Source organism: Neoarius graeffei, chromosome 24 (genome assembly GCF_027579695.1).
Source record: "Neoarius graeffei isolate fNeoGra1 chromosome 24, fNeoGra1.pri, whole genome shotgun sequence".
In the NCBI taxonomy this organism is placed as follows: Eukaryota; Metazoa; Chordata; class Actinopteri; order Siluriformes; family Ariidae; genus Neoarius; species Neoarius graeffei.
The window spans coordinates 2,063,809-2,091,800 of NC_083592.1; the positions used below are offsets into that span (position 1 = coordinate 2,063,809).

General features: G+C 43.1%; 1 protein-coding gene across 1 annotated transcript; it reads right to left on the reverse strand.

Moving 5' to 3' along the window:
* Positions 1-27,644, reverse strand: rusc2 (RUN and SH3 domain containing 2). The gene is made up of 12 exons (XM_060907713.1): positions 27,336-27,644; positions 18,650-20,277; positions 17,923-18,397; positions 11,591-12,103; positions 8,677-8,811; positions 8,111-8,187; positions 7,434-7,608; positions 7,222-7,327; positions 6,940-6,986; positions 5,839-6,859; positions 5,576-5,746; positions 1-5,468 (listed from the first exon to the last, which is right to left on the reverse strand). The coding sequence occupies exons 2-12, from the start codon at positions 20,123-20,125 to the stop codon at positions 5,270-5,272; spliced, it is 4,395 nt and encodes a 1,464-aa protein (XP_060763696.1). The 5' UTR covers positions 20,126-20,277; positions 27,336-27,644; the 3' UTR covers positions 1-5,269.
* Positions 27,645-27,992: the final 348 nt, after the last annotated feature.

Below are 27,992 nucleotides of genomic sequence, written 5' to 3' on the forward strand. Positions count from 1 at the left end.
TCGTTCACATGAGCACTTTGTTATTGATCTCCATACATGGTTGGTGATGTCATACACATCGTACAGAAGGACAAGGGGATAAGGAGGCGCTCTATTCCTTACATCAGGCCTTGAAGGTACTAGTTGTCTAACCAATCAATATTAAAAAAAAAGGCTGTGTTTTGTTTTTTTTCCTCAGATTTCACTTTACAGCCATCAGCATCTTTGTTAAATGTGCTTTCCTCATTTTCCACTATCCAGCTTGTTTCAGAGTGAAACAGGTTAGCCCCATGTGAGGAACAGAGCTGAGAGAGAGAACAAGCCAAACAGAGAGAGAAAACAAATTTCACTTGCTAACTGAAATCTCATGAGCTACAAAAACACTTACTTTCTTATACTTTCACCAGGATATTCTCTACTGAGCTCAACTACCGATTCGTTATTTGAGATGGTCACCAATCCAATCCAGCTGCTGAATTTATTCTGTCTCTAAGTACTTGTCCAATCCACTGTAACTGTACGTTGCTTTCTATTTCGGCTTTAGATGACTGCTCAGGGTTGGCCCTCAGGTCTCTAACAGTAGACAGGCTTGAATCAGATTCATAAATCGCCGTTTTGGCAGCTCATGTAAGTTGTTTGAAGAGGTGGAACTGACTGGTGTGAAGTAGTAATTTTGGTTTCGTTGCTCTAACGATGGTGGCTGTTGCCTCAGGTTAACAGGCACCATCACTGGGCTTGTCAGGTTTTATCCTCATCTAATGTTCACACTTGCCGGCGACATCTTTTTTTTGTCTGGAATTTGCCTGTTATGGGTGTGTAGTAGGAGTGCAAGTTCTCTTTCTATTTTTGTGCCAAACAGTAAATGGGAACTAATAGCAAGATTTGAACTAAATCTGTGAGTGAGGAGCTGAATAAACGTCGGACCACAAGCGTCAGAGGAACTGTTCGTGACGATTGTTTGGCTTTGTCACTTTACTGAATCATCTAATTTGCATAACGCTGAGAAAATCTAGAATGACATGGAAAATTGAAATCTCTCAGATGTCGGCACTCCGCGTTGCGCAGACGCACAGAAAACTGACGACTGCAGGTAGCGCTGTTGCTTGCTAGTGTGAATGCAGGGTCAGGCTGCTTCAGACAAAAATCTGTCTGGGTTTAGTCACTCGGATTCAAGACTGTTCTCAGACCTGTGGCCTGGTTGCTCTTAAAATTCAGGACTTACAACTCTAAATCATGCCAAGCCTGAAGTAGTTTAGCAAAACAATGTAGAAAATGTATTCAGTTTACAGCTTTTTGGAAAGTAGATTACTACGATTCATACTTTTCCTGTTTTGGTAATATCACAAGACCTTTGCGTCTTTCCCTACAATACATTTACCGCCCTGAAGCCTGACGTTAGCGTTGCTGTGATACAAAAGGCACTAGTCTATTATCTATCAAATCAAATCAATCTCTCTCTCTCTTTCTCTCTGAGTGTTTGGGTGACAGAAAAGAGTGAAAGTGACAAACATAATGCAGAGCAAAACTAATTTCTAGAACACATTTCCTCTAACAACATCCCATATAACACTACTATTCTGTACAGCCTAGTTAAATAAACCTGTTATTACATGTTAATTACATCAAGTAACGTCTGTTGATAATGATTTCAAAGAACATTAGCATAGTCTTTCAAGAATGTCATATTTACAAGCGTGACTGAATAAATTCATGAATAAAATGTATTTTCTGTATTAGAAAATAATATAAAATGATAACTTAAAAATTCTAACGTGACATGGTCAACCAAAGCTGCTGTTGTAATCTGTAAAAAACAAATCAATATAATTTTCAGAAATAACATTATTGTCTAACAAGTCAGGTTCACTTACAGGCAAGTGAAGACATATAAATAAATTAGTGTGCAATATAATGCCAAATAAAAAGCCTGGCTGTTTGTTTAGAATAATGACACATTTCCCAAAGCCACAGCTGTAAATCCATTTTAAGGGGCGGGTTCGGTTTTAAACCAAAAAAAAATAAAGTGATAAGGCGCCATTATGGGAGTTTATAGGCACTAGGCATGTGCTGATATTACATTTTTGCATCACAGTGACCTGTAATTAGGGCTGGGCGAAATGATAATATAATATACTATTATGAGAGATCACAAATATTGTCAGTATTTTTATAACAATTGCAAACTTTTGATAAGTTTTAGATGCTAATGTTTCATGCTTAAAACTTGTAAAAGAAAATCCCTTCATTTCAGATTAAAAAAAAAAAATGTAGACAGTTTGTAATTTTAAAATGTAGTCAGTTTTATCCTGATACACACAGTGCATCATAGAAATGCTTTCAAGTATCGTGATGTGATATCATATCGCCCACCCCTACTGTATCCATTAGATTACAGGCACATGTCTAATAAAATCTGCCTTTTTTGCCCCCAAACTGTTCCTAAACCAATTCATAAATGCTCAGTATACCATGATGGACACTTCCTGTTTCACGTTTCGAACAATTTTAGGAGATTCCTGTTTTATCGGTCATGGCTAGTTGTCATCTTTTTAGGTTGAATAATGTTAAATGTGTCTTACAGACAGAACAATAAATACACATTAATAATAAATACATTTCCCTGATACCTTCAGTACAATAAACTCAATTACGTACAATTATTTTCCTTTACTTGCCTATTAGTAAGTCAGTCATTCTTGGAAAATGTCCCAAGATGTTCAGAATCCCTGGAAAAGAGTAGACGTGCGCGACATTTGAAATTCTTTTTGGTGTTTAAGGACAATGCCACGATTCTGAGCGATGTTGGCTACAAAATCACTCCGGTATATTCTGTACGCCTTGTTTTCTACGCCACTCTTATGAAACTCTTGTCCAGTGAAAAGAATTACAGGATTGTCTTCTCTGTCTTCAAATTTGTCCTGGGGTTGGTATCTGGACAGACTTCATCTCTGAATGTGTACACTGAATATTGTGATATATCGTGCACCTGAATATTGGCACATGCCTAGCTGAAATGCATTATAAATAAGGAGTCAAAATAAATAAACCCATAGTGTTCATGAAGCAGCTAATGTTAACGGCAAGGCTAAAGCTAGCGCCAGCGTCCTCCTTTCCTTCCTCCAGCAGAAGGCGGCGTGTGTATGTGGGGCAAATGAAGACGTGTAGTTTGGCGTTGAATAGAAGACCCACTCCAGTTCAGTTTTAAATTCGAGTCGATACTCTGACATGCAAGAAAATCCCTGTCCTCACCCTCAGTCCTGACGTACAGCCTTGTGATTGGTCAGAACAGCAGGAAGTTGATGTGAAGAGTTCACTGGCGCGTCTCAGGAAGTGTCTGTGTTCATTTTCATGTGTATTCAATAATACAGGTGGTGTAGTTGCTAACTCGTAACGTTATATAGAGTCCCTGATCCGAACTGCTGCGCCCTGACGTCTCATTGGCTAAAAATCACCCACATGGTTAGCTATAGTGCTCACATAAATGTCACATATTACCACGTTAAATGAAAACTAAAGTATAACAACTTTTTTTTTTTTTTTTAAGTGTGGTGCCTATTTACTAAAGCTAGCATTCCTATGACAGGCTGTCACTGGAGTAAACAAAAATAGCTTAGTAATTTGGTAGTTAGCTGCTATCGCTGTATAACATGAACCACTAAATTAAATAACGTAGTAAACAAGCTGCCGTAACTCTGAGAGACATCACCATGACTGAACCATGATAGATCAACACAACACTTTTTTTTTTCTTCTCCTCCTCCTCCTTAGGTATGATGTCATGAAGAACCTGTTTAGTAAATGGGGCTGCCATCATTTTGTCGCCACACCCAAGTTCGCTGACGTAACATTGTTTACTCTGACTTTTTTTATAACTAGCGCCTGAGCAATAGATCAGTACAGAGGACACGCAGATAAAGCAGCATCTCTTAAATATTCTGTATCCGGGCTTGTTAATCGGCGGAGCGCAGTATTCCAGCAGAGTGAACCCAATACTAGAAAAAATAAACACTGTAACAGAGGCGATAAATGCATGTCCGGAGCAGCTCCTCTATTTGAGTTTATCCAATCACGTTCAATTATGTACAGTATTTAGCTGAAGGCATCTCACTGGACCAGAGAGACAAGACTAGAGTTATGTCTAGTTTTATAAGACACTTTGGTAAGTTTTTAATTTTATTTACCCTCTGCTTTGATTAGTTAACTGACAGTATGGCTCCTTTAAAGGAAGGTCAGAGACAAAAATGTTTAAATACATTTAGACAGAGAAGTGTTTATTCTCCTCGTGCCAAATACAAAATTGATGTTTCATCAGTTGAGTCTGTGGTGCTGGTCATAAGGACACGAGTAACCACAACGAAACCAAAAATTCAAATCGTCTTATTTATAAGCTGATCATTAATGGTTGTTGTCATGGAGTTGTGTTAATAATTATCTGGATGTTTGTAAGTGATCAGTTTTGTGCAGCTGGACCTCAAATGGGGCCAGCCATCAGACATGCTGTTGGTCCCCAGGGGGCGCTAATCACTCGCAGGAGGAAGGGTTTTGTTTGTATCCATGAACTGTAGATTACATTACTCCATTCTGTTTAAGGATGTTGGCATGTTTGGTGTTTAGGTTTTAAAAACATGCGATTATATCCACACTGCCCCATTTCACTTTTTACAGAGTAAATGTATCGGGATGTTCGTATCGCTCTGGCACTAGTTATAAACTCTTAGGACTGCTGCACTGTTGCTGTATGGTTTATGTACATTGTCAGATCATATACTTCCACAAAACCGTACATATTTATATAAAAACCTAGAGGTGCCCACGAGATTGGGATGCTCGTCAATGTTGTCTTTTCCAAGTTTGGCGAGTTGCTAATTTTCTAAATGCTAATCATGTGTTGAATGTGCATTTAAAAAAAAGTGTAATACCATAATAAAGATCACAGAAAGAGAGAGAGCGCTACATAGTTTTAGCAACAAGTCAGCGGGAAACTTGGCAATGCTAACACGGCTAGCAATGAAGGGTAGTATTAGCGCCTAGCATGATCTTGTACTTTTTTTGTAGTTTCATGACACTGAGTTGGCTTTTTTCTGTTTGTATTTCTCTTGCATGGCAGATGTTATCTTACAGCAGGCAATAAATATGACAATACCCAGATTTGTTTAAGATTAGCATTAGCCACGTTTGTTTAACCTGTCCCTTTATCAAAGCTAGGATTTACTCCTCAAGCAGAATCACAAACTGGATAAAGATGCACATCCCAAACTGTGTGTGCACGCATGTGCGTGTGTGTGTGTTTTCACTGTGGCCCTCGAGGATCTTCGCTCTCCTCATCGTTTAACGTAACGTAGATGATTGGCACCAGGCCATGGGAGTCACCAAGGGCGCACAACAGCCAATCAGAGTCCGCTCTGCTCAGGACACGCAGCACATCGCCCTTATTGAAGCTCAGATGGCCCGTTTCCGTGGCAATGTGGTGGCACAATGCCCTCACCTCACTGAGAAAGAGAGAAATATGCATTTTATTTTGTATTTTGTATGTGTGTGTGTGTGTGTGTGTGTGTGTGTGAGTGAGAGAGAGAGGGAGATATGAGAGAGAGATTACCGTGCAGCTGTTGTCTGTGTGTTAGCCTTCTGTGCTTGGTCCTGCTGTGTTTGGTGGTGTTGTGTCTCAGCATTGTGTGTGTTTAATGTCTGAGGCTCCGCCCTTTTCCCAACAGACTGCACCACCAAATCCAACATGGACCGATCCAGACTCAGCCAACCCGACGGCAACCTGAGGGGTGAAAATCAAGGACTTTATGCTTAGTTTAATTTAATTTTGGGAGGCACCTGTCTATATCAGTGACTCTTCCTCATTCTACTCACCTGCTTTTCGAGTTCTTGGATGATTTGGGTTCCGTTTTCTCAATTTTGCTGATGTTTCCGGCTCCGAACAGTCGCCCCCAGCGTAGGCTCTGACCCGTCTGTGTTTCTGCTTCTGCCCCCTCCGGCTGTGTCTCGTTCGTCCTCTTTAGCTCGCTCAGCACGGACTCCGGCGGGCTGCCCATCCAAGATGGCTTCCCTTTCATCACTTTGGACGGTTCTGATTGGGGAAAGGTTCCAGTGCTGGCGTTATGACGTGTGTCTTTGCACATTGTGGTTTCTGGATTTTCAACTGTCGTGTGATGAGCCTCTGCGCCTTCGACCACGCCCACTCTCGGGGGTGGATTGTTTTGTCTCCGCCCCTCGGCCCCACTTCCTTTTTTGCGCTTCTCCCACTTGACAAACTTTGAGCCCTCAGCAGAGTTCTCGATGTAGACCTGAGAACTCTGCATGAGCTGGAACCACCAGCCTGCCTGCTTGTTTCTTAACCTGTCTCTCTCTCCGTCTCTCTCTCTTTCCCGCTCCCTCCTTCTCTCCTTCTCTTCATCCTCCCCACCGACTCCATTCATCCTGCCTGTGTGCAAAACGAGCCCTTCGCTCTCTGATTCGCTACCTGCCCTGTCACTCCTTCGCACCCCCCGCACTTGTTTTTTAGACTCCGCCCCATCCATCCGAGGCCATGTTCCCTCACGCCTTAACATAAATCTGCCTCTGTGAAGTTCCTCACCCTTTTGATTAGACCCCAAATCCTCTTTTAGCTGTACAGGCTCTGTCGGGCCCCTCATGAGCTGGAACGTGGAACGAGTAGATTGGTCGAAGCTCTGGCGGGTGGAGCAAAGCTGCTCTTTGCGCCTCAGGTGCTCTTGACCTTTCTGCAGCTGATGAGGTTCAAACAGGAGGTCGAGGTCAAAGGGCAGGAGCGACAGCGGCTGAAGCAGGAGCAACAACTCCTCAAACATCGGCTGACACGCCCCTTGAGAAAGGGGAAGGAAACCCCATGGATGGTAGTGGGCTGCTATGATGTCTGACACAAACACAAACAGAACATTTACAGAATTATACAAACCGTGTGTGTGTGTGTGTGTGAGAGAGATATTATCCTACCTTCATGTGTGTATATGTGATTAAACCAGAATTCCAGCGATTGCAAGCTGAAAAATAAATAAAGGTGAGTTTTAAGCTTTATTATTAACATTTATTTATTCAGTCAAATGCACACAGCGACTAAACACTGCTTTCACTCCTCTTACACTGAGCCAAGAGGAATCATTTCATCGTTATAATCTGGCATTACAAGTTGGAATCATGGCACCATTGTATGAATGATCTAATCGCACAGGGCACTCTTTAGGGAATGAAAGATGGAGAGAATGACAGGTGTCTTACTTTAAGAGTCCTAAGATGAAGGCGTTGAGTCTCATGCTGTGATTGGTCAGCTCTGAGTACTGACTAACTTTCAGGAAGAGGCTGTGTAATACACGTGTAGAGGGACCTGAAACACACACACACACACAGGTACTTTACTACCGAGCCCAATATGTTCATGTTGACATCCAGCTTCATTAACTCTCTTTGTTAACCCTGTGCCTGTTTCTCACCGAGCTGTGTTGAGGCCTCCACTACGCTCCAGGGCTGATTGCGCCGCTGACCAATGATGATGTCGAGAGTGTACGCTCGCAGCCCGTCCTGCAGCACGTCACACACGGCGGGACACAGGTACTTCAGGATCAGGTGAGCCACGTTGGGACTCACTGAGCTGTTGCCCAATTTTGCCTGAACACAAAATTTTACATGAAAAATCCGATCCTGAACGCATTCGTCCGATTTACTGTATTTACCTCGGGTTACTTGTGCTACGCTGTGTCATCATCGTCTTTGTTTAAAATGTAAGTTGCAGTGTATACTGCAGGGTTCATATACTGCAGTCAGTTCTGATACACACGGTGTGAAAACAGCTGTCTGATCTGCATGTTACACACTCGGCTTCAGACTGTACTGCGCTTACCATGGTTAGGTTTTATTCCATTTTTGTGCCTAAAGCAGTAAATGAGATCTAATTATGCGTAAGAACAGAAGAAATATATCGGACCACACTGTGCCATAGGAATCAACTGAGCCTCATTCAGGACTCTCGATAAATGTAAATGCACCTCAGATAAATATTGCTTAAAGGTAGAATGTTTAAATGATGTGAAGGACCAAAACCTTTCTAGATTTTGAGTGAGAAAACACTTAGATTACAACACCTTTACTAATAATAACTAATAATAATAACCTTTACTCCTGCATCCCGACTGGTGCCAAAATGAGCCACAATCAGATCCACTGCTGTGTTTATGGCTTTCACCAAACCTGAGACAGGAACAGAGGGATGAAGAAAAATAAACATTACTCTTCCTTTGAGAAAGTGCTGAGCGTAGAACTCCATGAGAAAGTGTGTGTAATACACACAGACATGCAGGCTACACACACACACATCATTTTGAGAGCAGTGTTTGGACAGAACATGTTTTATGGACATGTCTATAAAGTAACTTATTTGAGTCAGAGGTGAGATGGGAGTGTCTACTCGATTGACTGCACCCGTGTGTAATACTAACTGCTACTGCTCCCTGATGAAAACAAGACAGTTAAATACAATCGATACCTGGACCTATCTGACTGAAAATGTTTTCTTGGGCGTGGCCATAAAAAAAGGCAAACAGTCCTTGACCATGGCTTGTGATGGAGTATTTACTCAAACTCCAACCAATCCTGTCGAAACAGGGCTTCATCAACACCTCTATACACACCTACAGATAAACAGAGCAAATAATAAGGGGAGATATCACACGCACGCACCTCTCTTCTGATGCAGGTCGATGGAGATGGATTCTTCAGTGGTGGCATCAGGTGAGAGGCAGAACTCCTCTGGGGGGCGCTCTGTCTGAGAGAAATAATCTGGCAGCAGGTCACTGTAACACCTCAGTGACTGACCTGTACGTGTACACACACACAAACTCCCTGAACATTCTGCACAATATTAATTTGATTGCTTCATCTGAGTTTATATTCCTTTTGTATGTATTTGTACAACCCCGATTCCAAAAAAAGTTGGGACAAAGTACAAATTGTTAATAAAAACGGAATGCAATAATTTACAAATCTCAAAAACTGATATTGTATTCACAATAGAACATAGACAACATATCAAATGTCGAAAGTGAGACATTTTGAAATTTCATGCCAAATATTGGCTCATTTGGAATTTCATGACAGCAACACATCTCAAAAAAGTTGGGACAGGGGCAATAAGAGGCTGGAAAAGTTAAAGGTACAAAAAAGGAACAGCTGGAGGAGCAAATTGCAACTCATTAGGTCAATTGGCAATAGGTCATTAACATGACTGGGTATAAAAAGAGCATCTTGGAGTGGCAGCGGCTCTCAGAAGTAAAGATGGGAAGAGGATCACCAATCCCCCTAATTCTGCGCCGACAAATAGTGGAGCAATATCAGAAAGGAGTTCGACAGTATAAAACTGCAAAGAGTTTGAACATATCATCATCTACAGTGCATAATATCATCAAAAGATTCAGAGAATCTGGAAGAATCTCTGTGCGTAAGGGTCAAGGCCGGAAAACCATACTGGGTGCCCGTGATCTTCGGGCCCTTAGACGGCACTGCATCACATACAGGCATGCTTCTGTATTGGAAATCACAAAATGGGCTCAGGAATATTTCCAGAGAACATTATCTGTGAACACAATTCACCGTGCCATCCGCCGTTGCCAGCTAAAACTCTGTAGTTCAAAGAAGAAGCCGTATCTAAACATGATCCAGAAGCGCAGACGTCTTCTCTGGGCCAAGGCTCATTTAAAATGGACTGTGGCAAAGTGGAAAACTGTTCTGTGGTCAGACGAATCAAAATTTGAAGTTCTTTATGGAAATCAGGGACGCCGTGTCATTCGGACTAAAGAGGAGAAGGACGACCCGAGTTGCTATCAGCGCTCAGTTCAGAAGCCTGCATCTCTGATGGTATGGGGTTGCATTAGTGCGTGTGGCATGGGCAGCTTACACATCTGGAAAGACACCATCAATGCTGAAAGGTATATCCAGGTTCTAGAGCAACATATGCTCCCATCCAGACGACGTCTCTTTCAGGGAAGACCTTGCATTTTCCAACATGACAATGCCAAACCACATACTGCATCAATTACAGCATCATGGCTGCGTAGAAGAAGGGTCCGGGTACTGAACTGGCCAGCCTGCAGTCCAGATCTTTCACCCATAGAAAACATTTGGCGCATCATAAAACGGAAGATACGACAAAAAAGACCTAAGACAGTTGAGCAACTAGAATCCTACATTAGACAAGAATGGGTTAACATTCCTCTCCCTAAACTTGAGCAACTTGTCTCCTCAGTCCCCAGACGTTTACAGACTGTTGTAAAGAGAAAAGGGGATGTCTCACAGTGGGAAACATGGCCTTGTCCCAACTTTTTTTGGTGTTGTCATTAAATTTAAAATCACCTAATTTTTCTCTTTAAATGATGCATTTTCTCAGTTTAAACATTTGATATGTCATCTATGTTCTATTCTGAATAAAATATGGAATTTTGAAACTTCCACATCACTGCATTCTGTTTTTATTTACAATTTGTACTTTGTCCCAACTTTTTTGGAATCGGGGTTGTACTTCGTGGCTTTCTATCCCTCACTTGCTAAAGTATCCTTTATCTGTTGTTAACAGTCTAACAGCCGTTTAAAGTGCACTGTGATGAAAGTGCTTGTTAGTAGAAAAGGTCCTGAGATAACCCCTAACGCTGATTAGATGAGGTTCAGCACCGTTGAGTCTGCTGAAGTTCAGCGTGTGATTTGATGGAGGGAAATCGAAGACGTTGCGTCTCATTGTGCGTCTCCTGGTGGTCAAAGCAGCAGAAGCAGACAGAGAGAAGGAAGAGGAGGAGGTGGAGGGAGAGGAAGAACAGGCATCTCTCTTCTTCTCCACACCCAGAGGGTTCTTACGTCTGTATTCCCTCCATTTTAAAGCCTGTGGAGAGAGGTGGTGTGCTACAGGATGGAAAGAAGTTACAAAGAAGAGTGGAGTGATGGATGAAGGAAGAAATGAGGGAAAGGTGGAATGATGACAAACAAGGACCGAGGGAGAAAGGAACGAAATGATGGACGTATGTTAGACGAAGAATGAAGAGTTGGATGAAGTAGTGATAAGAGGAATGATTATGGAAGGAGAGGAAGGGATCAATAAAGGGTTAGGATGGAATGAGAGCAGAAGGGATGGATAGATGAATGGAAGGTGAAGGATGGGATAATAGAAGGAAGTTGAGGAAGGAATGCAAGGATGGATTAAAAAAGGTGGAAGCAGGGTGGAAAATGGAGTGGAAGAAAATGAGCAGTGCATGGATGGATGGTGATTAAACAATGGAAGGAGAGGAGAAATGGGCAAATGAAATAAAACAGGAAAAGAGAGATGAATGAAAGTAAGGAAGAACAAAGCAGAGATGATAAAACAGATGAGAAGAAAAGTTATCCAACAAAAAAATGGAGAATAAGCAGAAGAAGAGATGAGTAGAATCAGTGACTAGCAGTTAAAAGAAAGAAAAGTCAGTAGCGTAAAAGTGAAGACATGAACTTCAGACACCAAATGTTTCGTATGATGGTTTTCCCCATCACTGTAATGTTAACTCTCAACAGTTCCAGACCTTTATCACACTGTGCCATAATAAAATAATTAAAGAATATTACTACAGTCACGTACCATTGTGTGGTCTCTGCGTCATACATGCAGGAGGTACTTTCACTTCCTCGTCCTGCCGTCCCGGGTCCAGCTGAGCCATCGGACTGAGGCCGGAGCTGGGCAGTGTGGGTAATGTACTCCGGTTGACTCTGTGGAAATAGTGTCCCCTGGTGGCAGGGGGAGGGGTCGGGGGTAATGGGGCCAGCTTGGCAGTGGGGGCGACCCCGGGTGGGGTGTGAGAGAGCGGGGCAGGGCAGGAGAGGGATCGCGGCGGCGAGTAACTGCCCAGAGGAGATGGCCGGGGGCGCTGACCATCATCATCGGAGTCCTCTTCATCACGCTCGGATGGGGCGGAGCCAAAACGAGCCTGCATGTGATTGATGTACTCGTCCAGCAGAGGGAGGACAGGTTTCGGTTGTGGTTTCCCAAACTGCTGCTGCAGGGTGAAGGGCTGGATAGGTAACGTGGTGGGACGCTGGTCTTTACTGTAGCGCACTACCGCTGGGGATGAGTCAGCAGAACTGGACAGTCCACCTAAAAGTCAGATGTACAGAGAGAACGGTTACAGAAGTTGGTATCTTGTTACTAATCTACCGTTTAAAACACAGAAACATGGTCAGGGCTCTATATTAACTTTTGAAACCGCTTGTCCTGTCGGGTAAGTTGAAAGGAAATTTACTTGTCCGAATGTGAAGTTGACTTGTCCGAAGAAAAATTTGAGAAAAAAAAAAAACACAAACTATTTGTAACCCAACAATCTTTATGGCATTTGTTTCCAAATTCACAACATATGCATAATGTCTATGAATCAAAAGTAATCAGTACTTGATATACTGAGGCAAAAATTCAAAAATATCATAAAACAGACTGATTGATACCATAATTCACCAATTATTCTGCTGAAGTTCAGAAGCAATATATTCCAATAGAGTAGAAATTATGAACATAAAATTTTAAGAACAAAATAACTAAACTGAGATCCAGAAACACTAACCATTATATTGTAGGTACAATACACAGTCTCTTTAAGAACTACAACAGTCCCTTTAAGGACTACAACTCCCATCACCAGCTTCCGCATTGACCTGCGTCATGCGGGGGCGGGATCACCAACGTCACATCCTACATGAAGGCATAAGAAACCCGGGAACTCCTAGCTCCGCCTCTTTTGGCGCTGTGATTCAACATGGACACAAGGAGGACTCGCTCGCTCCGTGAGCAAACCCAAAAAGACGTCTTTTCTTTCTTGCAAGAATCAGAGTTTCACGATTTTCTTTGTTTACCTTTGGCCACGGTAGACTCTAAGATCGCGCGATTTTAAACTCCGCTTGTTTACAACCGGTTTTTCAATTGTTCCTTATAAGTACGTACAACACTGCTACCAGGCAGTTATTTTAAAGTTAAGAAGCGATTGAATCCTTTTTAACTCAAAAGCTGTGCACATTATTTGATCAGAGACTTTCTTTTCATCACGAGCGACCATTGTCGGATCAAGAAGTCCTCTGCTCCACGGAATCGCCTCACGGAAGCCTCACGTGTTCCACAGCGGCGAAACTCCAAGTCTCGGAACATCTCTTCATAATCTTGCTAGAGGCAAGATACTAAGTAAGACTGGCAAATTTTGGGCAAAACCTACTCTTAGGAATTAGCTTTTATTGAAGTAGTGTGAATTTAAACTCGCCTTTGTTACACTATAGACACGCAGCGTATTGAATTGATTTTTGTTTTAATCTCTCAATTGTTTAATAGATAGGCTGTGCATGCTTCTCTCTATCCCTTACTAACATTTTGATTTCCTTATTACACATTTTGATTGTATCAAGATTTCAGTGAATTTGGTAATGTTATAAAGCTAGTGGATTAGCTGCTACGGCTAATTCTTCTATCTTATTAGCATCCAGAGATAACTGTATTGTCCCCAAAGGACTGTTAGGCCTTACCACTCACACACACCCCTTTTGTCTTAACTCCACGAGGTAGGATCCTTGGGCCTTAGCTAGCCACATACGGCTAATTCTTTGTCTAATTAGCAACCAAAGCTAGCTCACCAGGCCTCACAAACACCTTAGCTAAACACACGGCTAACTCTTTTGTTCCATTAGCCTCCAGGGCTAATTGTATTGTCTCAAGGGATCACAAGGCCTCCACCACGTGGAGTTAGCTACACAGAGCTAATCTTTTGTCTCTAACACGTGGCACTCCTCCCCCACACACACACAAACACACCTTTAGCTAGCAACCAGAGCTAAATCCTTTGTTCTCAAACTCCACGTGGTGACACACCCTCTTTAGCTAGCTTTCCTTTGCCTTAGCTAAATACAAGGCTAATCTAGGCCTACACAAACACATGTGGAGTTAGCTACAAGAGCTAACCCTCTTGTAGGCCACACCCAAGGCCTCTCTCACACACAAACCTAATTCTTTTGTCTTAGCAACCAAAGCTAATTCTTTTGTGTAGGCCATACCCACACAAGGCCTCTCATACACACCCACACACACACCTCACTGTTTGTATATATTTCAATCTGCTATTATCCATTTTTATCTTTATAATAAATTCATTTATTATTGAAACTGTGTTTTTTTATTTGTGTTCCAATGTTTATGAAGTCACACAATCTCCCAAAGAATTCAAAAAGGTGCATATAATTTATGTAATATGATAAGTGATCATAATTTGGAATATACCATAATTTAGTTGTTTGGTAATTTATTATTAAGCACTAAAATTAATGGTATTAATTAATGAGACTGATTCCATGAGTGATTTAATGATAACATGAGACTGATTTCAATTTAAATGATTTACTGAAAACGATTCAAATGAGACTGATTCAATTTTAATTATTAACCTTCAGATTTAATGAGATTGATCACTCAATTACCCAAATGCACCTACAATATATACACACAGATCAGCACTCTGCAGTTCAGTAACAAATATCACAAAAAGGAACATTATCATAAAATTTATGACTTGATGATATCGCTAGTTTGGACAAGAGAAACATAATGCTACAAATAAAAACAACTGATAACAAAATTGACTGATTAATACTGTAAATCACTGATTATTATACACTGAAATCTAGTTATCAAATGACAAGACAATATATCTTATGAAAACCTCCGCACCTATTGACTCCCAGATGAATGGATACAAATAAAGTTTCTATTCATCTTCATCTATTAACCCTTGAGTTCTGCTCCATCAATTGGACTCCATCAATCATTAACTTATTTATGAGAAATTGAAAACCAGAAAATTAAAATTATATTTTCATTTTTAAATTATTAATTTTGAATATATATCCTTCACTGATTAATTGTTGTTTAATTATTCAGTGTGGCTCCTGTATGGTATTTAATGGTCAAAAAAAAAGATAATTTCAAATAATCCATAATTATATCTAAATTATAGAGCCCTATGTTTCAAATCCCTAAACTCCCATTACTAATTAGTTAATTAATACAGCCGGTAACCTAATTAGCGGCCATTTGACAGCCTCGTATTTCATAGATAACTTTCCCCACTCCTCCCTCACTCCCTGTCAATCCACACGCACGCAGGCGCACATCCCCCGCCAGCACGCGCTCGGCTATATAATGAACACCAACAATTCAAAGATTTGGAAATTACCACACACTCAACGTAAATATACAGTTGAATAATGATCCTGCCAACAGAAATGTCAACAAATCCACGTGTATGACGCGATTAAAACCAATCATACACGACCGTTTACTTTTCAGCTCAAATACACGAAGCGGTATTGGCCGGTTTCGCAAGTGGAATACTGCGCATGCGCCCATCGCTCTTTCCGAATAGAAACATCCGGTGATTCACCAAAACAATATGTCGAGTGAGATGCTTCGGAAATCATGTGAATAAACTGATAAATTTGATATGTAACCCGAATATCTGCGTATTTTGGCACTTGTCCGATCGGACAAGTAACTGACCTAAAGTATCACTTGTCCCGGACAAGCGGACAACCGTTAATGTCGAGCCCTGCATGGTGAAAATTAAAGAAACGATTATGAATTCTTGGCGCCTCCTTGAGTATAGAACAAAAGGGAAAAAAACATCACATGCCATAACTGTCCTTTTTGTCTTTGAAAAGTATGATTCTCAGAAATATTTTCCATAAAAATCTATCATTTTGCCATTATAAGCTGAGAGTGTTTTCAAGGAAAGACAACGTGCTGAGCTAAAACGTTAACTCTAACTAGCATGGCCGAGCGCTGTGTGGGTTAGCTGTGGTCAGCAGTGCCGTGTTCGTTTCATAGCCATCGTGTGTTTATATTGAGAACATGCTTGGAGCAGCAGCAGAGGCAGTGATGTAACATGTTTACAGCAATAGCGGATTAAACGCAGCCAAAAGGTTTTCAGTCTCATCACTGTGCCAATGTGCTGCAGTGTGATCTAGAGCGGTGTCCAGAGGGAAATATTTCACAGAAAGGAACATCCTTCGGTTAAAAAAAAAGAATGAACAGATATACAGTAACTGACAAATGCACTTTACTCTGTGGTGTAACCGTCAGATATTGTGAAGTAACCCTCCAGCTATACACTGTGACACAACTGAAACTGTGGAACTTCAACCCAAATTAATGGAGAAGTAACACTATCTGGAATGCTCACAACATTTTGCTAAGAAAGCACCAACGAAGGCCAGTACAGGGTCAGAGATTTCTGTTCAGCATTAATCAACAATATTGATGCAAAATGAAACAAATGCTACAAAATTTTAACATCCAGTGATTTGCTTTATAGAGCAACAAAGGTGTTATAAAAGCACAGACACTGGATAATAATTATATACGGAAGTGTATCATGATGTTTTTGTATCGCAATATCATATCAAATCACCCAGTCCTAATGTGAAGGTGTATTTAAAAAAAAAAAACTGGCACATGGTTCCAGTGATTGAAAAAAAATACATGCTGCATTTACGAAAACAAAACTGAAACCCAGTGAAAGCAAAACTAAACAAATGCAGTGTGAATGCTGCTCTCTACAGTCACACAGGTGAAGGAGTGAACACTTTTGCACCAGTATTATTGTATTTATACCGGTATCTGTAGTGCACTGTTTTAAACTGCTAATCCTGAATGATGGACCTTTTACACACTCGTTATCATATCAGTAATGTTTTAGGTCTCGTGCGTCACGCCAGTAAAACGTAATGAAATAAATAAATAAATATGGAACAATTACAGAAAGAACAGATTAAAGAGAACTGAAAGGAAATGGACTGTACCTCTAGTTGAATAGAGACATGCTTTTGTTCTCGCAGCAAAAGTAATATTTTAATTGATTATGATGCGCTGCTGTTATTTTTGAGGAGCGTTACTCAGAATGTTACTCTTACCTTCAGGTTCGAGTCACAGCTGAAACCAGAGTGATGATTTAACACAGTGCAATGACACAGCAGAGACAGTAAGCATACAGAGAGCTGCCTCACAGGCGACAACACACACACACACACACAACTGCATCTGCTGTGTCACTGCGTCGCGAGTCAGCGCAGAGAGACAGATATCAGTAAGAAAAACCCGGAAATGTTCCCGCAGCTCGTCTCTGGCTCTGTGTGTGTGTTGTTTGACTGGGGCACTCTGGGTGTGCATGTGTGGCACGTCACTGTGCATTGCGCAAGCTGTTTGCCCCACATGGTGTCAAATGTCAGTGTTTTCTCCTCTCATGCTGCAGTACATACTCACAGCCACCAGGGGCAGTGCTGGACCAAGCGTGTGAACTCACAGTGACCCGAGCACACCTGCAGTCCCTAAAAGTCTCGCAAGTAAATCATGTGTGAAAGCGTCATTTTAAGAGTTCAATTTTTAACTTGCAAACCCAGGATTTTTGCAAATCTGTAAATTTCAGGACATTGTACATTAATGTAGTGATTTGTAACGTACATCTGTAAAGTCTGTGAACAATGATTTACAATCGTAACCACAATTCCTAGAATTTCCTGCTTTCTCTGAGCATTAACACGAGCCTGCCTCAACTCCCAGGAGCATCAGTGGGCCCCATCCTAGCTCTCCACCACTTCACCCTTCCTGCCCCATCAGCCCTCTGAACCATGTATCTGGCTTCACCACCTCATACACCTGGAAACAACCATCTGGCTCCACCCTCTCATACACCTGGAAACAACCATCTGGCTCCACCCTCTCATACACCTGGAAACAACCATCTGGCTCCACCCTCTCATACACCTGGAAACAACCATCTGGCTCCACCCTCTCATACACCTGGAAACAACCATCTGGCTTCACTCCCTTGTATACTTGGAACCCCATCCTGTGTATAACCGTACATATGACATTAAACTGTGCCCCCTTACCTTCTGCTTTGGTCCGTGTCTCTCTCCCTGCTCCCCCTGGTGAGGCCCTGAGTGTTGTGCTCGAATGGGCGGAGCTTAACAGCAAGGACAGATCTTCGAGAATTGGGGAGAACTCTCCAGATGAGTGTGAGTGAACAGAAGAGGCTTCGACACTACTCTTCTGAGAAGGAGAGCCGCCATTCTTCCTTTTATTTCTTGCAATCTCAGCAAAGGAAGTGACACGGGGTGGAGGGGGTGGGCCAGGGGTTGAACCCTCACTGAGACGCACAGGACAGCTTAGCATGCGCTCCAGAGAGCCCAGACGAGGCTGTGGGGCCTTGTCCAGGTTCCGGTCATAGCTGCGGGAACGAAGGCGGGCCCCAGCCGAAGCTGCACCCACAGGCGGTGAGATGTTGACATACACTTGTCCCTCAATCACATTTGAATGCACGGACTCAGTGTTACCTGTGGGTGGCTCCGCCTTCTTCTCACACAGCTAGCAGAGAAAAAGGAAAAGATGCAATATTGTGATGCTACATTATCAGGGAATAAACTTAAAATTAATATAATGTCTTAATTCTAAAAAGAACAAAGCATAAACAACTAAAACTACAGAAAGCTAAATCTTAAAATGCTGCCATGTCTAACTGCTCAGCATTACTAACATTATTTCTAGAGCGGGTTGTTAAGAGAGAAACAAAATGTTCTGTAAAAACAGTAATGCATTCATCTGCAGTGAGACTTTTACCTTTTCTGTGTTGACGTGTGCATTTTCTGCCTGCTCTTCCTCTTCTTGCTCTTTAGTGTGCCTAAACAGGAAATACTCTGCAGGCTGGGTGGGACTTCCTTTGCTGTGTTCGTCGGAGCAGCTTGTGACCGAAGAGCCTGCAGGGCTTGGGGAGGAATGGGATGAAACATCACAGGTTACTAGCTTGTAGTAGTTCTGGGTTGCAACGACCAGCCGTGCCTGGCTCTGCATACAGGAAGTGAGGTCACTGGCCGAGGGCTCAGAGGGTAACAGACCTTTGTGGTTGTGGTAGGAATTGCAGTTAGCGTCGAGCTCCACTGTGCCACCTTGTGGCTGGGAAGAGCATAGGCAGGAAGAGGAAGACGGAAGGTCAGAGGCTTCCTGGGGAGCTTCCGTTGGAGATCTGTGTAAGTCCAAGTAAAAAGCTCCACCCCCACTTCCATGTTCAGCCCCACCCATACAGACTGGCTCAGATACAGAAGAGGTGCAGGACTGATCAGCAGAGCTGTTGAGGTTGATTGGCTTGTCAGGGACGATGTTGTTCGTCTTGTAGATGGTACTGAAGTTGACCAGGATGCCATCAGAGCTGTTGCAGGATGAATCGCTGCAGTAACCATGCGCAAAGTCTGGGAACATTTCATGATACGTCCGGGAGCATCCACAACATTCCGAACTACCCCGGCCGCCCTGCATGGACTGATCGTCATCATCGTCATCCCATTCTTGCTCACCACAGTCCATCGACAGGGTGGACCCGCTGCTGCCATGACGATGCTGAATATCCAGCCCCAAAAGATCAAGACCCTCGAGACAGGCAGAAAAATGCTGCCCCGGAGCCCCCTTTTGGTCACAACTCCAGGGCTTCTCTAAAGATTCATGCAGGTGGAACGATCTGGAGTTGTAACCCAGCTCATGCAGATGGAACGGAGCCAAGTCCACTCTGTCATCTAAGGCTGCATTCGAATTTCCATGCAAGTGGAAAGAAGAGTCCTCCAAGTATCCATTCAGGTTGCTTCCATCATCATTATCTTCATCATCATCATCATAATCGTCTTCCCCTGCATTCAGCAGGAAGGGATTGTGTCTGAGAGAGCTTGGCCTGTTGTGCACCACCTTCGACAGAACTTTAGGAAGCGCATCTTCAGAATTGCTGGATGTGAAAGAGGAAGTGTCACTTGCCATGCTTCCACCTCTCACTCCTTTTTTCTCTCCTCTCATCCCTTCATCTTCAAAAGCGTCACTGGAGCTGGAGGTCTGGATCAGGCTGCTGTAGACTAGCGCCTCACGCTGGAGGACATCTCTCTCGGGAAGTGAGGTGGTGCGGATCAGGCCGAGGTTTTCTGGACAGCTGAACTGGTTGTTGCTTTTCCTCAGTGGGCTCCCACAGCGCTGACGGGAACCAGACACCTGGCAGTGCACTAGAGGGATGTGATGTACAATCAGTGTTTCTCCGGCCAACTTCGGCGGACTGTCCATCGTCTCAGAAAAGTGGGATAAGAGGGGCAGATGGAGGCTTGAAGAGGCTGGAGAGCAGTTTAATTCACACGCCCAATCCCAACTCGAGGTCGCTGGGAGTGAGGAGTGTGATAGAAGAAGCTGAAGACGTCATCGTGACAGAAAGAACACATCTAGAAGACCAATGAGAGAGAAGGTACATTGGTTTCCATTTCAATCAGTTTTTCATTTTCCCAACCATTACCCCCCTTGTTAAGTGTTTGGATTTTGTAAGTGCAGAAATAGTGTTAAACATTTTAAAAAAGATTTAATAATGTTTCCAAGGCTTGATAATAAACAGCTGTAAAAACCGATGTGGGATACGGTTTGTGTTTCACGCCCTTTACGTTTTTAATTACTTTTCTGTAGGATGTTTTAGACACTTGTCTTCAGAGTGGTTTACTATAGGGTCATCGTTTTTGAATATTAAAATAGTTGTTAAAATTTACATATAAAAAAAATCAAGTAGTAAAATACTATCATCTTGTATTAAATAGACAGTACCAGTCCCCCCAGGATTCCGCGGGCCTTTTTTGTGATTGTTGTGGGCTAAAATGTCTGATGTTGCGGGGGGGTTTTTTCCAAAAAATTGCGATGAAAGTTGCGGTGTTTTTTAGGTTTTTGTTGCGATTACATTGCGGGAGGAAGTGAAAGTTGCGAGAAATTGTTGCGATTTTCTCTTTTTGTGATTAAAATTGAGTGATATGTTAAATATTAAGTTATTACTGAAAAACTATTGATTAAAAAAACAAAGACACTGAGAAATGGTCCTATAAACAACTTTACCAATATAAAAGATTACCAGGACTACAAAAATGCAGAAAAATAGGCTTTAGGCCATTATTAAAAAATGTTCTGTTTCCGGTCCACCAGCCGGGTGAGTGCCGTTTGTGCGGGTGAAATTTTTTTTTTTTTATGCCGGTTTTTAACATTTTTTTCGGGTTCGTAAATCTAAACTCGAACTTGATATTTCCGCATTCCCAGGGCTTTCCACTAAGGCTCATACTAGCCAGCCATGACAAATAAGTAGCCAGCCGGGGGAGTAAACACAAAATAAACTCCTGTGCACGCAGTTCCCAGGATTAAATGGATTTTCCACAGACCATTTATTTATTCACTTTACTCAAATACAAAGTAAAATGGCAGTAAATCTTCTTTCTTTTCTTGCGTATTGCATCATGAGGTGTTCCTGGCTTGTAAATCTCTTATTTTCGGTGCATGACACATTCACGCAGCTGAGCATGCTATGAATTAACGACGACAACGGTCTGCAGTGGGGCGACACAATTACACACTCAGCCAACATTTCTCCATTTGTGTATGAAAATACACTCCAACCACTCAGTTTGGCTTCATTTACAACCAACGGTGTCTTTTGATGCCAGCACGTAATTGAACGAGAGAAGACTGGTTTACCGGAGACACAATAAGCGTCATCTCTGCTTCTGTCCCCTCCGACACACTACTGCCTCCGCCGAGTGCGCGCGCACTCTGAACTGAATCAGCTCTGCGCATGCGCCGTGCGGCACAAAAAAATGTCCGCCACCATGAAGGAAGGAGATCCGGAGTTTTCATCATTTGCTTAAGTGTGAAATCGCAAAATGGTATTCTAGCGAACAACAAAATAGTAAAGATTCAGAAAAACAAATCATTCAGTGATCATTTTAATAGTGTAATTTCATCCGAACTCAGCCTAACGCTCGATTTAGAACTACAAAAAGTCCGTGTGTCGGACATTTTAAGTACCTTTGTAAAAGTTTTGCAAATGTTGCAGTCAGCATTTAAAATGCTAACTTAAAGTTTTTGTACAAGTTTCAGTTGATTAAACTGTCATTTTATTAAATGTGTCTGCTTTTGTAATAAAAAAGTACTGAATGAAAAAGCAAACACAGCATTGCGATTTCTTATCCATCCATTAAAAAAAAATCCCTCCCTCCCTACTGAAAGTTTTTTTGCTCACCCGGTGGACAGGAAACGGATTTTTTTTTAAGGATGGCTTTACTTAACCAAATGCACCTGTTGGTTGAAAGTGCATAGAACCTCACAGCACAACATGAAGTTACCTTAAAATATAATATAAATGCCTCAGCTTTCATGTAAGAAAAAAACTATTAATACTAGTACTGTGTGCAGGCAGTCTCTCCTGAAGACTAAATTAAACAATAATTATAAACTAATAAAATAAATGGCTCAGGCTTCATAGAAGAAAAAAAACAATTTGAACAGAATCTCACAGTATGATGCTGAAGCTGCCTAAACAATGGAAAATAAAATACCATTTTGGCAAAAATGTTGGCGTCCATTAATTTCTTGTATTAAGTAAAAAATAATGTAAAGTGCGCACAGTCCTTCACTGTAAACATAACACACTTTCAGTAACAGAATTTAAGCCTACAGAAACACGGACTCGCACATGCTGCTTCTCTTGAACGTATACACGGAAGTAAGACGGAAGGTAGTTTGTCGACGTCACCTCAAGACGACGCCAACGATTGGTCAAATTTGCGGGAAAGTTGCGGTGATTGGATATAATTGCAACACCGCCCTGAATTCGCGGGGATTGGTTGAATTCGCGTTGAAGTTGCAAATCGCAACTTTGAGGGTCTGATATGTTTTCCCTTGTCTGTCCTGGCGCCTGGCAGTAGGGTTGATCTTCGAAGAATGCTCGAATAGTTCCCAGTGATTATCCAATATTTGCTTGAAATGTCCACCCCGAGCTTACACTGTACAGCGTTCGACCTGCTGCAGCGTTCGGTCACAAAAATCAGTTACGTTAGGATTCAGGCAGTGTCAGAAATTTTGACTGAAATCTCAGTGTGTGAGCGCTGCTGCTGCTGCTATGATGCTCGTCTAAAAGCGGTCTATAGGAGGACGACACAGAATGATCCCAAACTCCAGGGACAGCTACAGATATAGTGGTGGTGATTGAAACGTAAATGAATTGTTGAATTGTGGCAGCAGGGGTCACGTCTTTGAGTTGCATCGTGACTGGGCAAAAAGAAACTGCTGATGAGTTCCAGCTTCCTGTTTCCTTATTACATTAAGTTCACTGTGAAGAACTGGCCTTCATGGTGCCCTCTTTCACCCAGCAGTGAAAGGCTCTTCACCTTCTGTAATTTTATCCATGGCTCTCTCGAGCAGTTGAGGGTTAAGGGCCTTGCAGTAGCAGCTTGGCAGTGCTGGGATTTGAACTCGCAACCTTAAATCGTAGTCCAAAATCTTAACCACTGAGCTACTACTGACCCTTAGTTTTTTTCTTTGCAGAATGTACATAGTGATTTTCTTTAATCACAGGTTTATCATAAGTGGATCTTCATCATATAATCTAACAAGGAGAAAACACTAGTGCAGTCTGTAGAATTCAGCCAGGGTTTCACTGTCATCTCTTACAGAGCGGCAAGTAATAACCTGAAAATAAAGCTGAAAGCACAGCGAGTAAAACCAGCTTGAAACACTGAGCTCATGTTGTTACGCTCAGCGGCGGTGCTGTGGAAGGCATGTCCGTCTCGGAGCTCTCGACTCTGTGCGAATGCATCAGCTGCAGGCGGACCTCAACATGACACCATGCGCCTCTCTTTATCTCACACAGCCAGCAATACACACCCTCCGTCACTCTGACACTCGCACAGGGACACACAAACACACACGAGTCTTCAAGCTCCTTCAGTAAGAGCCACACTGACCTAGCCACATGCTAATTACCGTCACACTCCGAAACTGTAATCCAGGAGAATATCCATGTCAGAACAATAGGGTACAGGCACGCAATAGATAGTGTGTGTGTGGTTTGGGACACGTCAACAGTGGACTCATGATGACGAGGCGTTGTGTGTATGGACGCTGTGGTGGATATAGTGAATAGTGTGTGGTTTAAAACACGTCCACAGTCAGCTGATCATGAGGAGACAGCTGTGGTCAAAACTATTATTGTACATCACTCCCTTCAATATGCTGTTCCTTAGATTAGTGTGTTCCTGACCACTACTCAGTAGCCAGTGTGGGGAACAGGCAGTGATTTGGAACACAGCCCTGGTCTTGAGGAGAATCAGTGTGTCAGATGGAGATCACAGCGGATTTTAAACTCACCTCAGCACTCAGTTCAGTCCCGACACACTACAGCAAAACAATGCCACACTCAAATCCCATGCTGACGAGCTTCAGGAGAGCATCTTTAAACTTCATGACTGTTCCCTGCTACTGCGTGAGCATGATGCAACCAAAAGCTACGCTCAGGCACTGGGAACACAAACACGCCTGTAATACTATCATCATGGGTAATACACAGACTTGTGCATTACTGCAACTCAGTCTTCACTAGAGCTGTGCAATATATCGTATTTTTATCACGATATCGATATTGGTGTCAAACGATATCAACATTCATAATATCGATATGAAACGATTTTTTGTCATTTGTCAAAAGGGACGTGCACAATATTTCTACAATGGCAATAAAACAACAATAACATTGACGTGACAGTAAGGTAAAACGAACCCTTCTGTCCCCTAAGGCACACCGTAGCCTTGCATACGTCATCCATTCTACTCCCACGATATCTCCGCAACAGTAAAAAATCAATTCTTCTGTTTTCATACGTGTCGGGTGATTTGATATATTGATTTCTTAATATGTTGTTTGATTTGCTTGCTAATAGTTATAATAATACAATTAACATATATTTACATCATATTTTTGGATGTGGGACTGGGTAATGTAAAAATGGCATCTACGGAAGAAAACAAGCACAACAATATTAGCACATATCCAGCTTGCTAGCTGTGTTAGATGTGTTAAACCGTGTGGATTTAAGGGGAATAACTGCGAGTCGTCCTGTGGTCAAGGCAGCGTTTTAAGGTAAGGCAATTTGGTTATTAATGTTGCCCGCCGCGGCATGTTTACTTGGGTTCATTTGATTTTGACTTGTGCATCTGCAGCTAGCATCATGCTTTGAAGTAGGTTCTGCTAAGGACGGGTTTACTGCGCGATGTAGACGGACTCAGATGTAATTACATTGTTTTTAAAATTCCGTGCGCTTAAAACGGTGTCCCCCTGCTAATCATGTAGCCCTAATCATGTGTTGCTTTTACTTTTCTTAATGGCGAGTGAAATATCTCTGCAAATGGTATTTCAATGCTGACATGCCAAAAAGATAGCGGAGTCCACATTTGGAAGATGAAGGAAGAGAAGCCTATTTTCATGTATGTTAATTCTTAAGGACTTGTCTCTATATTGTGCGTGTTTAATGTTGGTGTCTTAACAACACACAAGCTTACGTTGTAGTGTGTGTGTGTGTGTGTGTGTGAGAGAGAGATTTTATCCTTGGCTGGCTACGAGCCAGTGTGGACGTTACGCAGTAATCACTGGTAATACCAGCGCTGGCTCCATCCTCTGTGATCGGAAATGTTGAGTGAGGAGAACGTGAGCCTTGTGCAGGCGATAGGACCTATGCAAAGTACGCGCTTGCACAGTAAATAGTTTAAGTAAAAGGCGTTTCAGGGTACAACGGGAAGGGTTGACAGGTAGCCTATGAGGCCTGTACTATAAAAATGTGGCCCGGTGCCTCAGGTGTTGATGATCAGGGCTTTAAAAAAAGGTGTATAAATATCATTTTAAAAATCGCGATATCGATATTTACTGAAAAAATTGTGATATTGATTTTTTCCAATATCAAGCAGCCCTAGTCTTCACCCTGTTCATATCGAGTTCATGCAGTCCTCATGGTGGAGTCATTGGAGTCTTATAAAGAGATAAAAACCTGATTATATTGTACTACAAGTGTTCGTATCATTCACCGAGTGATTCTTCATGCTTGTATTGTTGAGTTATGAGAATGGCACATGGTGTCTCGTGTTCACGGGCGTGAGCCGCGTCGTGCCAGTCAAAATAACACGTTCACAGCATTTACATGTCCCGGCACTTTTAGCTGAAACCAACAATGTGATCGTTGATGTTGTTTATTCAAAAGAGGACCAAAAAATCTTAAATCATCCTTTTAATTTATATATTTCTGTGTGAAGCATCACCAGTCCCTCTTTTCTCGCTCTCAAAGTTAATAAGACAAAAGAAACGCAGCTTGCCGTGTCAGTGAGAAAATGCAAATCAGTGTAAACTCCTCTGTCCTTTAGATGAAGATGTGGGAAAACTTACAGTTCCAGCTTCACCTCTGACTGTTACACAGCGCTGACACTGGAGACTCCTTACAGAAACAACACACACACACACTTTGACTAAAAACACTTCACCACGTCAACGATTTTGTCCAGAGTCCAGAACTCTGTGGTGTTGGTTGGGTCTGGTGTTCAGCTGACATAAGGAATTGGTACATCCCCAGCACAAGCCATAACGGGGTGTGTGTGTGAAATTAAGTACAGTATAATAAGATTACTTGGTCTCATGGACCGGAAATACAGTAATCCATTTCCACTGTGCAGCTCACTCAGGCCGGACTCGGAGGGAGAGGAGGATCGCTGCCGCTTGTGGATGTTACATAACCGAGTGCATTCCTCAATCCCAAAATGTCTCCCCGGTGCTTCAGGCCGCGTCCCGAACCGCGCGCTCCCGCACCGCACTGAGCCGCAGGGCCGCCCGCTTTCTGTCCGCGCCGCACAGCGAGCTGCTCCGGCCCCCGGCCCCCGGCCCGGCCCTGCGGAGGCTCTGCAGAAGGAGCGCAGGGCCGAGGAAACGCGGCCCACCGAATATTCCGGGAAAGTGAGCTCACCATCACATCACATCACATCACATCACATCACATCACATCACGGCCAGGACAAATCCACAGCTTTACCGACGACTTGGAGCGGAAAATCCCAGGCGCGCAGAGGGAAATGCATCAGAAACAGCAGCCAGTGCGCAATAAAATAAACACGGGCAACAGAAATGTAAATCCCGGCGCGACGGAGCTGTAAACAGGCCTCACAGGAATAATAACACTAAGCAGGAGCCTTCTAGAAGCTAACGGTTCCGTTTCCAGCTGCACGGTTCTCCCATCACACCACTCACACCACGGCCCTCACCGCCAGCTTTAACCTGTCCACGTGCTCATGATAAAAAGTGAAAACCCCGGTAAAGGCGGTGATGGCGCTCCGGTCCCTGCGCTGCCCACCCCGGCCCTGCCTGGCCCTCCCCTGCGCCGCGCGCGCCTTTTGTCTCAAACCCCCCGAGCCCTGAAGGTCATGGTTCGGTAATACTCACACCGACGGGCTGTACCCTCTCCCCGAGCCTGTGGGGTCGAGTCCCGGCGCACACTGCGGGAGTGCGTGCTGCCGTTCAGCGGGCTGTCGGCTCCGAGCGCTGCGTCATCCTCTTCTCCTCTCCTCCATCACTCACTCCCTCCTTCTCAACTGCGCGCGCACACGGGCCGCTTCAAACAGCGGCTCCTCACTGCAGATGTGCAGCAGCTGGACTGATCCTGCAGTGCACCCGAACACACAAAGCGCTCGGTTCCTGAACGCCGTGCTGCTGTAACGGCGCGCCGGTTACCGCGCTGGCTGGACCAACCGGGACACGGTTCTTCTCTGACTCGACTCTTTCCAAGGACTCGTTCAAGTGAATCGAATGTGCGAGTTGGGATGTTTGGAGCTGAAGCCGGATTAGTGCTGGAGGATTTTTGGCCAGATTTTGCTGCTGCAGGCAGAAATCTCACTCTGTAAAAGAACTCACTGGTCCTGAGGTCTGATCCTGCAGCCCGCCGTGCTCTCAGAGTCCCATGATGATTCCTGTGAAGCCCAGTCTAAACACGTTCCAGCCTGGATGACCGTTCCATTGCGCTTCTCCGTGTCGGAGGTCAGGCTGTTTCAGAGCTCTGTGTGATTAGTTGCTGTAGGATTGCAGCATTAGAGGTGCCAATAT